Below are 12776 nucleotides of genomic sequence, written 5' to 3'. Positions count from 1 at the left end.
CCCCATACACATCACGGAAGGTGAACGCTGAGTGTTTTATACACCAGTTACCCCATGGAAGGCGAGTGCCGAGTGTTTTATACACCAGTTACCCCATACACACCACGGAAGGTGAACGCTGAGTGTTTTATACACCAGTTACCCCATACACACCACGGAAGGTGAACGCTGAGTGTTTATACACCAGTTACCCCATACACACCACGGAAGGTGAACGCTGAGTGTTTATACACCAGTTACCCCATACACACCACGGAAGGTGAGCGCTGAGTGTTCTTCTACTTTACTTTAACCATTTGTAAGGAAGGTTACCTCACTCACATAGCAGCTCCCTATGAGCACACCCAGCATCCACCTTAAGTGTTAAGACTGACGCATTTCACCTCCAGAGACTTTATCTGTCATTGCTGATCTGTGAAAGCTTTGTAGTGGAAGTGATCCAATTGCTACATGGCATTAATTGTTCCACACATGATGTAAGTGGACCTTTTATTTTTTTTAAGGTACGATATATAAAACAATATCAACAGTAAATAAAAAAAATTGGTTGCGTAACACCGGTTGGGTACACAATGTGTGTGTTACATATATCTGTCTATAGATTAAACATCAAACAGACATAGTAAATAAAAAATAGCATTTATTAGTGATACTTGGCTTAGTTTATTAGTACATGACATTAGGATACAAATACTGGAGGTAGATGATTGGCTGAATTTCTCACGTGGAAACCCAGAGAAATAAAACTACAGATTACAATGTAGCAAGTATAAATATATTAGTACATACTGCACAATATTAAGTTTGAAAAAGATCTTTATAGCCTCATCCTCTAAGCTCAGAAAAGAGAAGAAATGAGAGAGAATAATTATTTACATACATAGAAATATACACAAATTTGGGACACCACCAGCAGCACCAGGGACACCCACACATAGGACAGTCCTCACAGTTGTTGTGTCCTGATGTTATTTCTTTTTCTAACAAATACTTCCCTGATACACTGTAACTGTTTCTATCCTCCCATTGCTGTGGGCACCTGGCCCCCCTGCAGCATATAATAGTTATTACATAGAGGGAAGGAGGTGGGTGGCAGGAACTTGTCGGTCAGGTTTCAGACCTTATGGTCTCTTATTAGATGACAGGACTGTTATCACTTTGGCTACTGTTCTTTGTGTCTTCCTACAAACTTTTATACCATTCAGGTGATCAGATTCCAAAAACTGCTATACACACTGCAGGGTAACTCTCCTCATTATCTTACAAAATAGATAAAAGCAAGAAAAGCACAATGAGGACAGTAATACAAGCTATAAACTTTCTGGATCATGAAACAGAAATGTCAAAGGCCATTGAAGTACCCAGGTCAGAAGATATACTAAATAGTTATATATTTTTTTTTAAATACATTTTCACTTGTTAACACAGTTTCTTCAGTGTAAATAAGGATTGGTTTACCAAGATCTGATTTCTGTCTTTTCCAACAATCAGAACATGAGAATATCTAATCTGTGTGATGTATGTTATGTCTAACAAGATCTGATTCCGTGTAAAACATTTCCCACACTCAGAGCATGGAAATGGCTTCTCACCTGTGTGACATCTCTGATGTCTAACAAAATCCGATTTTTCTGTAAAACACTTCCCACACTCAGAGCATGAAAATGGTTTCTCACCTGTGTGATTTCTCTGATGTCTAACAAGATGTGATTTATAAGTAAACCATTTCCCACACTCAGAGCATGGAAATGGTTTCTCACCTGTGTGACTTCTCTGATGTCTAACAAGATCTGATTTCTCTGTAAAATATTTCCCACACTCAAAGCATGAAAATGTCCTCTCACCTGTGTGACTTCTCTGATGTCTAACAAGATGTGATTTATATGTAAAACATTTCCCACACTGAGAGCATTGAAATGGTTTCTCACCTGTGTGACTTCTCTGATGTCTAACAAAATGTGATTTATATGTAAAACATTTCCCACACTGAGAGCATTGAAATGGTTTCTCATCTGTGTGACTTCTCTGATGTGTTACAAGAAAAAACTTCTGTGTAAAACATTTACCACACTCAGAGCATGAAAATGGCTTCTCACCTGTGTGGCTTCTCTGATGTACAAGAAGATATGATTTCTGTGTAAAACATTTCCCACACTCAGAGCAAGGAAATGGTTTCTCACCTGTGTGACTTCTCTGATGTGTAATAACTTCTGATTTATGTGCATATTTCCCACAGTATGCGCAGGAAAACATATTTTTACCTGTGTGAAATCTCTGATGTCTGACAAGATCTATTTTATATTTAAAACATTTCCCACACTCAGAACATGGAAATGGTTTCTCACCTGTGTGGCTTTTCTGATGTCTAACAAGATGTGTTTTATATGTAAAAAAAATCCCACACTCAGAGCATGGAAATGGCTTCACAACGGCCTTAGCTGACTGATGGGTAACAAGCTTTGTATCCTGTGTAAAACTTTTGCCATGTATAGAACAGGGAGAGATTGCGGCTATGCTAAAAGCTGTACTATGTATAACAGTATCTGAGTTATCAGGGGAACATTGCTGACGGTCAGAGGGATCAGATGACATATCCCCACTGTGAGGTACTGGATGTATAATTGGGGTAATAGGCTTTTCTCCTGGAGAATCCTGTGTGATGTTATCTTCTATTGTATAGGCTGTTGAGAAAATGTGACATTCTTCCGAGATATTCCTGCTGTTATCTCCATCTGCTGGGAATAAAATAACAAGTTTACTTTGATCAATAAAGATTATGCTGAAAAATCTCCAAATGTACTTGACATGGGTAAATTCAAAATGTTAGAAGAAATAATTCATAACTCAGTATCTGACATTAAGGTGTGTTATACATATAGCATAACCTTACATGTTGTACATTTTAATAATTTGTGTTGCTTTCAATATCAAGCATGTGGGGGGTGTGCAATAAGATTGTGGATGTGCAGAGCATAGATAGACAAAATCTGACTGTTTGGTTCTGAAGTGTAATCTCTGGTTAAAGCACAGAACTGTATATAAGCAGCACTGCACACCAAAGTAGTCAGCTTGTTCACTTCCATTACAAATTCCTTATGGAGATCAGCAGAGGCCACTGTAGAGCCATGATCTTCTACAACTACAAGAGTAGTCTGCAACAGCAGGAGAATTGTGACCGGTTACAAGTTGCTTTTGGGGAGAAAGCACCATCCTGGATCACTGTTTTAGTTGTTTGCAGAATTTCGGCATGGGAGATGGTCCCGAAAGACGAGAAGCACTGCAGCCCACCTGTGTCTGCCACCACAGACGACAACATTGCTGCCATGAAGGCCATAGTTAAGGTGGACGCCAGGGTGACCATGGCCTAGTTAGAGAAGGAGATAGGCATCTCATTAGGATCCATCTGCTCAATACTCTATGAAAAGCTTGGTGAAACAGAGTTCTAAGGCTGGGTACACACCTGCACAATATTGTCCCATTTTGGGCAGATTGGGATGACAAATCACGCATATCGTGCAGTGTGTATGCCTGATTTCCCATGGTTGCATGCGATATCGTGTGATTGGCTATGCTGCACGTCATTCATTAAATCTTTTAAGTGTGTGTCGGTCATTTAGGTGTGTACCCACCCTAACAGAGGCAGCTGGGATATTTAGAGGCAGTACTTTCAAGGAAGCCCTGCACAGCAGGCATATCACAGTGAGAGACCAGCACTGGAGATACTGGCACGCTCTATATGGTAAAGTCAGCTGTTGACCAATACAGATTGTCAGCCGGCAGCCAGAAGTATGTGGAAAGGCCACCCTGCCTAATGAAAGAGGGGTGGCTGGATACACGGCAACAGCCTTCTCTCTAAAAGGGTTAGATTAGCCAGCAGATGTACCCAGGGTCTACCCTTGACCAAATGGGTAACACATTGAGGTCAGGCTGACCATCAGGCAGCCCAGAAGAGATGCAGCACATGGCACAGTCGTAATTATAAAATTTGCTGAAGACACCACGATAGTGGGTTTAATCAGTGATGGGGATGAGGAGAGTTACAGGACAGAAGTGGATCAACTCATTAAGGGTAATAATTTGCTGCTGAATAATAAAAGAAACCAAAGAGGTAGTGATAGATTTTAGAATAAGTAGGAAAAGTGCCCCCCGAGCCTTATTTTTAAATGGCTCAGAGGGTTAGTGGGATTACGTTTTTAGGAATCAACTTTTCTGATGACCTATTGTGGTTGTCACATATTTCATCAGTAGTTGGGAATGCTCTGCAACGCCTTTTCTTCCTAAGGAAATTGGTGGGAGATGCCGCACATACAGGATGGGGGGAGACGCCGTGGGGGGAGATGCCGCGCAAACAAGCTGGTGGGAGATGCCGCGCATACAAGCTGGTGGGAGACGTTGCACATACAGGCTGGTGGCAGACGCCGCACATACAGGCTGGGGGGAGAAGCCGCGGGGGGCGATGCCACGCATATAGGCTGGGGGGAGACACCGCGCGCCCATTGGCTGGGGGAGATGCCGCGCGCCCATTGGCTGGGGGAAACGCCGCGCGCCCATTGGCTGGGGGAGACGCTGCAGCGCAGCCATTGACTGGGGGAGACGTCGCAGCGCTGCCATTAGCTACAACAGCACAAACAGAGCCAGCGGGTCCTACAGTACCTGATCAGTTTTTAAATCTGGGTCCCCAGTTTGCTGTAGCGCGTCAAAACGCGCTATATCGCGTATTTTGCGAACCCTAGTTTTCTATTTAGATGATTTGCTTTTCAAAGCAAAGTCAATAGAGGCTCTTCAAGCAGATCTGATAAGGACAGTGAACGTCCTAGAGTTCCATGTCTGGGTTACCAACTACCAAAATTCCAAGATGCTTCTCAGTCAACGCAGGAAAGTTTTGAAGTGTTCAATACCCAACTAGCCAGGGTCTTTTTGCCAACAGAAAACCTATAATAACCAAGTCGTACAACATTACAGCAGTAGCATACATAAATCATCAGGGGAGCTGTAAAAAGTTCCCTGGCAATGAGAGAATCCTTTCAGATCCTATCTTCAGCGGAGATTCATGTTCCAGCGATATGTGCAGTATTATTTCAGGAATAGAGAGTTGGAAGATGGACTTTCAGAGTGGCCAGTTTATACTTCCAGGGGAATGGTCTCAGCATTCAGAAGCCTTTAACAGTCTGATAACTATATGGGGGTCAGCAAGAGATAGATCTAATGGTTTCTCAATTCAACAATAAAATGGCCAGGTGTTGTTGCAAGGTCAAGGATCAATCAGCCTTCCTAATAGATGCCATGGTGGTCCCTTGGAGATTTCATCTAACGTACATTTTCCCACAAATAAATTTGAGAAAGTTGGCTCTGATTCCAAAAGTAAAGACTTTCTAGCAGGGTGTATTACATATACAGCCGCCATATATGCATCCAGAGCCTTGGGATATAAAGCTGGCGCTGTCAGCGCTTCAGTTACCACCCTTGGCAGTAGGTGGACATGAAGTGGGTAACTTTTAGTTATATAATCATCTAGAAGAGTTTCTCCTGATGATAGAACTAAAAGAAAACATAACTTCCAAGATACTCACTTCAGGGTTAGAGAAGAATACCTCCCGGAACAGCCACTCCATCAGATGTCTGCACTGAAACTACTCATCACATGACTGCCCGGACCCGGAAGACTTCTCTGGATACGCCGCTGCTGCCGGGAGCCGGTAAGTCACAACCAGGGACGGTTCACATTCTATCACGTCAACATTTCTCAGTTTCCACATAATGAATATCAACCTTATATACCACACCGGTCTCCAATCATGTTACCAGCTCTCTTCACGTGTAAACTAAACCCGGCTCCACTAGTACAATATTATGCACGTCCAGCCTCAGTGTAAAATCCAATTATTTTACAAGGGCAAAACAGAAAAATGCCATATAATAAAAACAGTGCTCTATAGAAGCGCTAGGCAGCCAGCGTAAGTCAGGGGGATTACTGTACAAACATCCCGACTGATTCACATGTAATATTTGAGTAGTAGCCTGGATTAGTTACAGCTAAAACTATGAAAGCATCTGTATGCTCTGTGTATTCTATTACCTTCACCTGGTAGTACTGTCATTTTTAGGACATTTGATTGGATTCAATAAACATCTGTTTTAATCCAAGATGCCGGCATCTGCTCTATATCCTGTGACCACCCCATAAAGTGCCTGAGCAAAGAGAATGTCTGGCTTTTTTCCTGTAATAAGTGTTTATTACTCACCTGTGCTGATATCTGTACGGATTTCCTCCTCTCTACACTGCTCATCACCCCTCACATATGTATCTTCTTCTGCCTCTATATCGTTTGCCTTCATATCAGTCACATACGTTTCTTCTTCTCCGTCTTTCTCTTCTGTCTTATTATCAGTCACATACGTCTCTTCTTCTCCCTCTGTATCTTCTGTCTTATTATCAGTCACACAAGTCTCTTCTACTGCCTCCATATCTTCTGTGCTATTCTCAGTCACATATGTATCTTCTTCTGCCTCTATATCTTCTGCCTTCATATCAGTCACATATGTCACTTCTTCTCCCTCTGTATCTTCTGCCTTATCATTAGTCACATATGTCTCTTCTTCTCCCTCTAGATCTTCTGTGCTATTATCAGTCACATATGTCTCTTCTTCTCCCTCTATATCTTCTGCCTTCATATCAGTCACATATGTCACTTCTTCTCCCTCTGTATCTTCTGCCTTATCATTAGTCACATATGTCTCTTCTTCTCCCTCTAGATCTTCTGTGCTATTATCAGTCACATATGTCTCTTCTTCTCCCTCTATATCTTCTGCCTTCATATCAGTCACATATGTCACTTCTTCTCCCTCTATATCTTCTGCCTTATTATCAGTCACATACGTCTCTTCTTCTCCCACTATATCTTCTGCCTTCATATCAGTGACATATGTCACTTCTTCTCCCTCTGTATCTTTTGCCTTCATATCAGTCACATACGTCTCTTCTTCTCCCTCTATATCTTCTGTGCTATTATCAGTCACATATGTATCTTCTTCTGCCTCTATATCTTCAGCCTTCATATCAGTAACATACGTCTCTTCTCCCTCTTTATCTTCTGCCATAATATCAGTCACATACGTCTGTTCTTCTACCTCTGTATCTTCTGCCTTCATATCAGTCACATACATCTCATCTTGTCCCTCTATATCTTCAGCCTTCATATCAGTCACATACGTCTCTCCTCCCTCTATATCTTCTGCCTTGTCAGTCACATACGTCTCTTCTTCCTCTGTCTCTTCTATTTTAATATTAGCCAAATCGTCAACCTAACAAAACAATAAAATAACACTTTAATATTGTCTGATGTCATTACTCGAGACTAAACTCCAGTGCATTAGACTTATAAAGGTTTATTTATGAAGTGATAGGTTGTAAAACCCACAGCTTCTGATCCTGTTTATGCCCAATATTTAAACAAGCTAATAAAAGCATTATCTTATTACATATCGGGCATAAATACATCCACTTTACATATCATACAATGAACAGTCACTTTGGTATATTATTGAGACCATAAATCCCATCTAACTGTGGGAATCTGTGAACCTCCTCTGTACAAACCTGGGAATAAAGAGGACGGGGACATCTCTCTGGGGCATTTTTGTTACTGGGTCCATCTGTAGGAGACACAAAATTACTGAGTTCATTATATATATGTGTTTATCAGATGATGTGTGTATTTAGGGGGCCCCCATACCTGCTCTCCCCTGTACAATAAATGACAGTCTCGTCTTACCCAGTGATGTGAAAGGCCGGTGATTCTCCATCATCACGTCCTTGTACAGACCCTTGTGTCCCTCTATATACTCCCCCTCCTGCATTAAGACATAGACAATGACATTCTGACACCTTATGGGAACCTGACACACACAATGATACAGTCATCACCCAGACACATCCCCTGGTGTTACTGTATAATGTCCCATTCCCAGCAGTCACCTCTCCAGTCATCACCCAGACACATCCCCTGGTGTTACTGTATAATGTCCCATTCCCAGCAGTCACCTCTCCAGTCATCACCCAGACACATCCCCTGGTGTTACTGTATAATGTCCCAGAAGTCACCTCTCTAGTCAGCAGCTGAATGATCTTGTTGGTGAGTTTGATGATCTTCTTGTCATTGTCTATCTTGTGTATCAGTGAGAGAGGTGGAGGCACCGTGATGGGGCTCTGGGCCCTGCTCTGTTCTCCTGACACACGGGGATGACTGCCAGACGTCTCACAGTCATCAGATGTCTTCTTCATTACTATGTAATCCTGTGTATTCAAAAAGATAGTTTGAGTGCAGATCCTCTTCACCACCCCAGTCATGTCCATGTATTATTACTATAGATAAGTGATGTCACTGTGACAACCCCTGTCAGTTGTGGTAACCCTTAAATGTCATAATTTTAACTGAATATAAATAAAGATTAATATGTTTTAACTAAGGAATGATTAATGTGGACTGACATAATGGTGCACCGTAGTAAAAGACTCTACTTTTCTCTTTGTTTTTGAAAAAAAGTCACTGTGACACTCCCTGATAATCCTCACCTCCCAATTCATGTCCCTGTATTATTACTGTAGCTATAAGTGATGTCACTGTGACACTCCCTGACCCTCTCACCTCCCCAGTCATGTCCCTGTATTATTACTATAGATATAAATTATGTCACTGTGATACTCCCAGACCCTCTCACCTCCCCAATCAGCAGGTAGATGATCTCCAGGGTGAGATTTAGTATCCTCTCAGTCATGCGATTCCTGTCCATGTCCATCCTCAGTAATCAGTGATTTATAGAGGACACGTCTCACACTCACGTGACGTCTAGTAACAAGGATCTGACTCCTCACTGTACAGAAATCTAGAAATAAATATAATTATTAGAAGCTATTTCTTACCAGTTACTTATGTAGTGCGCACATATTACTCAGCGCTTTACAGGGAATATTTAGTCACTGACATCTCTCTCTGCCCCAGTGGAGCTTACAATCGACATTTCCTACCACATGGACAGCCCACACACATACACACTAGGGGTATTTATGAAAGAACAATGTTAAAGAAAAGGTGTGAGGTCTAGGCCAACCACAAGAGACTCTATAAAGAGAGCACTCAAAATAGCAAGTTATCACCCATTATTATCTGACTAAGATTTAACCTTTAATTGGATTGTTAGAAACAAAGTAAAATTGAACTCACACTTACATATAACAGATATAGACAAGTTGACAAAACTACAGTATATTGTAATCACTGTAGTTATTGGTCATTTAAAGGTGAAGTATTACAAAAATTAAATAGATACATCACTAACATAAATGTTAAAAGGTCTTAATGTAAAAAACACCAGGTACAGAATAATAAATAAAAAGTTGCTCCCTATGTAGGACATGAGATGATCACCATCAATGATAGATCTACAACAAAAACCCCTAAAGTAAAGAAATAAAAGTTGGGTGTATCCAGTTATGCAGCTGGGCTCTGCTGTTCCCCCTCATACAATGTAGAGGAGAGGGAATGAGAGATCTGCTAGCGCAATCACCCCTTGAAAAGAAGTCAACAGTGATCCACTTCATCAACCCCAATCTCTGCTGTTGGTTGTCTTGCCACAAGTATTGGACAATCAATGAGAGGATTCTTAGGTTGGTATGAGAATCACTGGGAAATACAAGTATTGAAACAATCAAATCTCAAAGGGGGGTGTATAGAGAAGTCTGGGATAAAGATTCTGATCTCATTCCCTCTCCTCTACATTGTATGAGGGGGAACAGCAGAGCCTAGCTGCATAACTAGATACACCCAACTTTTATTTCTTTACTTTAGGGGTTTTTGTTGTAGATCTATCATTGACGGTGATCACCTCATGTCCTACATAGGGAACAAATTTTGATTTATTATTCTGTACCTGGTGTTTTTTACATTAAGACCTTTTAACATTTATGTTAGTGATGTATCTATGTAATTTTTGTAATACTTCACCTTTAAATGACCAATAACTACAGTGATTACAATATACTGTAGTTTTGTCAACTTGTCTATATCTGTTATATGTAAGTGTGAGTTCAAGTTTACTTTGTTTCTAACAATCCAATTAAAGGTTAAATTTTAGTCAGATAATAATGGGTGATAACTTGCTATTTTGAGTGCTCTCTCTATAGAGTCTTTTGTGGCTGGCCCAGACCTCCCACATTTTATTTTACATTGTTCTAATTACTCTGAGAAGCACCTCCACAATTCTACACATACCCTGAGGGGAATAATTGATTATGGATACAATAGCAATTATTTTTATCCCATATAATTAATTACTTTATTATACAGTGAATTGAAACCTGTGTGGTGACACTTCCCATTTTTCCTTCCCTTTAATATGTATTTATGAAAGAAGCCAACTAACCTACCAGTGTAAGAAACCAATGTAAACACGGGAAGAACATACAAAATTCAGACTGACAGGACCATGGGCAGGAATTAAATCCATGACCCCAGTGCGGAGTAGAATTGCTGTCCACTATGCTATCATGTTGTACATATAAACATAAGATTACACTGAGTGACCACTAAGTCCCCTCATTCCCAGAGCCATAGAGTCTTGGTCATTGTTTCTCAGAAGTTCACTGACCCAGCTTCTCAGGTGCCCTCCCTCTATTAGTGACTTGGTAACCATGGTTGGCTTGAGCCTTCCTGGGTGAGAGGATTAATAGCTCCCTCCCTAGTTATGATGATGTTACCAACAGTGTTCCAGTATAGGGGGCAGAGTAATGGGTGACTTATTATTGTGGACCCCTTGTATGCAGATTCCCTCCCTCAGAGTGTGTTTGTTCTGCAGGGGTCCCTTCAAAATGTTGCTGTGGGGACAAAGTTCTAGTTACACCCATGGTACTGAGACACCTATTCCAGGAGCTAGAAGAGATGGAATTAGAAACCTAACACCTGTTCTGGCAAATAGATATAGCTACTACTCCAACACCTATTCCAGCAGCTGCAATAAAGGGCGTGAGTATTTAGATCCCTATTTTGACACCCAGAATGGATGGCTAAGGTACTGGGAGACCCAATGGAACAGCTGGAAGAGATGGTTCTCATAGCCCTATTCTGGCACTTGAAACAGCTGGCTACCGTACTCACAGCTCCATCTACCACCTGAAACAGTTGGTTAAGGTTATCAGAGCTCTATTCCGGCACAAAGAACAGCAGCAGTACTCACTGCTCCATCTATGCTCCCGAACAGGTAGCTTACACACTCAGAGCTCTTTAACGGCACCAGGAATGGCTGGCTAACATACTAAAGTGAAACCTGAAACAGATGGCTAACGTACACAGAGCTGCATTCTGGAACTCAGCTAAGCTGGCTAACGTACTCCGAGCTCCATCGGCCATCGGTAACGTTTGGTTAAGATGGTCAGAGGTCTATTCCGGCACTTAGGATGGATGCTAATGCACTCAAAACTCTATTTTGGCACCGTCCCAAACGTACTTTATCTCCATACCAGCACCCAGAACAGATGGCTAATATACTCAGAGCTCCATCCCAGCACCCGGAAAAGCTGGTAAAAGTAATGTAGCTCCATACCGTCACCTGGAATAGCAGGCTAGTGTACTCAGAGCTCCATTAGAGCACCCAGAAAAGCTGGTAAAGGTACTGTAGCTCCATACCGTCACCTGGAAAGCCGGCTAGTGTACTCAGAAACAGATGACTAGTGTACTATACTATCACTTAGTCGCATTGGCAGGACACCGTTATACATTACATTCCTGCACATGACACAGATGACTAGTGTACTATACTATCACTTAGTCACACTGGCAGGACTCCGTTATATATTACATTCCTGCTGGTGTCTGAATATAAAGCCCAGGGTCTCGCCTTCTAGTATTCCCACTGGTCAACTGTAAATCAATTTCATATGTAATATAAAGAATAGAATTGCATTGTGTATTTGCCCTTCCACAGCTTCCTTTTGCACAAAACTAAATTTGACATACAGAATTTCTAGCAGCCCCCTCAGATAGGGTTATCTGTATGATATTAAAAAAGGGGTCAGCACCACATATATTATAGTAACAACGGAGTCTGCCCCACCTGTATTATAGTAACAACTGAGTCTGTGCCACCTGTATTATAGTAAAAACAGAGTCTGCGCCACCTGTATTATACTAACAACGGAGTCTGCGCCACCTGTATTATACTAACAACGGGGTCTGCGCCACATGTATTATACTAACAACGGGGTCTGCGCCACCTGTATTATAGTAACAACGGAGTCTACACCACCTGTATTATAGTAACAACAGTGTTTGCGCCACCTGTATTATAGTAACAGGGTCTGCGCCACCTGCATTAGAGCAACGACGGGGTCTGCCCCACCTGTATAATAGAAACAATGGGGTTTGCACCTCCTGTATCATAGTAACAACAAAGTTTGCCCCACCTGTACTATAGTAACAACGGGGTATGCGCCTCCTGTATCATTGTAACAACAGAGTTTGCCCCACCTGTATTATAGTAACAACATGGTCTGCACCACCTGTATTAAAGTAACAACGGACTCTGCACCACCTGTATTGTAACAGCGGGGTCTGAGCCACCTGTATTATAGTAACAACAGAGTCTGCGCCACCTGTATTATAGTAACAATGGGGTCTGTGCCACCTGTATTATAGTAACAACGGGGTCTGAACCACCTGTATTATAGTAACAACAGAGTCTGCGCCACCTGTATTATAGTAACAATGGGGTCTGTGCCACCTGTA

General features: G+C 41.7%; 1 protein-coding gene across 1 annotated transcript in view; it reads right to left on the bottom strand.

The window, feature by feature from the left end:
• Positions 1–622: 622 nt before the first annotated feature.
• Positions 623–12776, bottom strand: part of LOC148504722 (uncharacterized) — an 80620-nt gene continuing 68466 nt past the window's right edge. Inside the window, exons 9-14 of the mRNA XM_088448572.1 lie at positions 8719–8797; positions 8102–8293; positions 7773–7851; positions 7598–7653; positions 6243–7302; positions 623–2735 (exon numbers count right to left, since the gene is read on the bottom strand). Of these exons, the coding sequence (XP_088304698.1) occupies positions 1420–2735; positions 6243–7302; positions 7598–7653; positions 7773–7851; positions 8102–8293; positions 8719–8797 (2782 nt within the window). The 3' untranslated portion in view covers positions 623–1419. The remainder of the gene's footprint in view (positions 2736–6242; positions 7303–7597; positions 7654–7772; positions 7852–8101; positions 8294–8718; positions 8798–12776) is intronic.

The sequence above is a fragment of the Taudactylus pleione genome, unplaced genomic scaffold (genome assembly GCF_031769625.1).
Source record: "Taudactylus pleione unplaced genomic scaffold, aTauple2 ptg000459l, whole genome shotgun sequence".
NCBI classification, from domain to species: Eukaryota; Metazoa; Chordata; class Amphibia; order Anura; family Myobatrachidae; genus Taudactylus; species Taudactylus pleione.
Note: the sequence above shows the minus strand (reverse complement) of the source record. Positions and strands in the feature narration are given on the sequence as shown.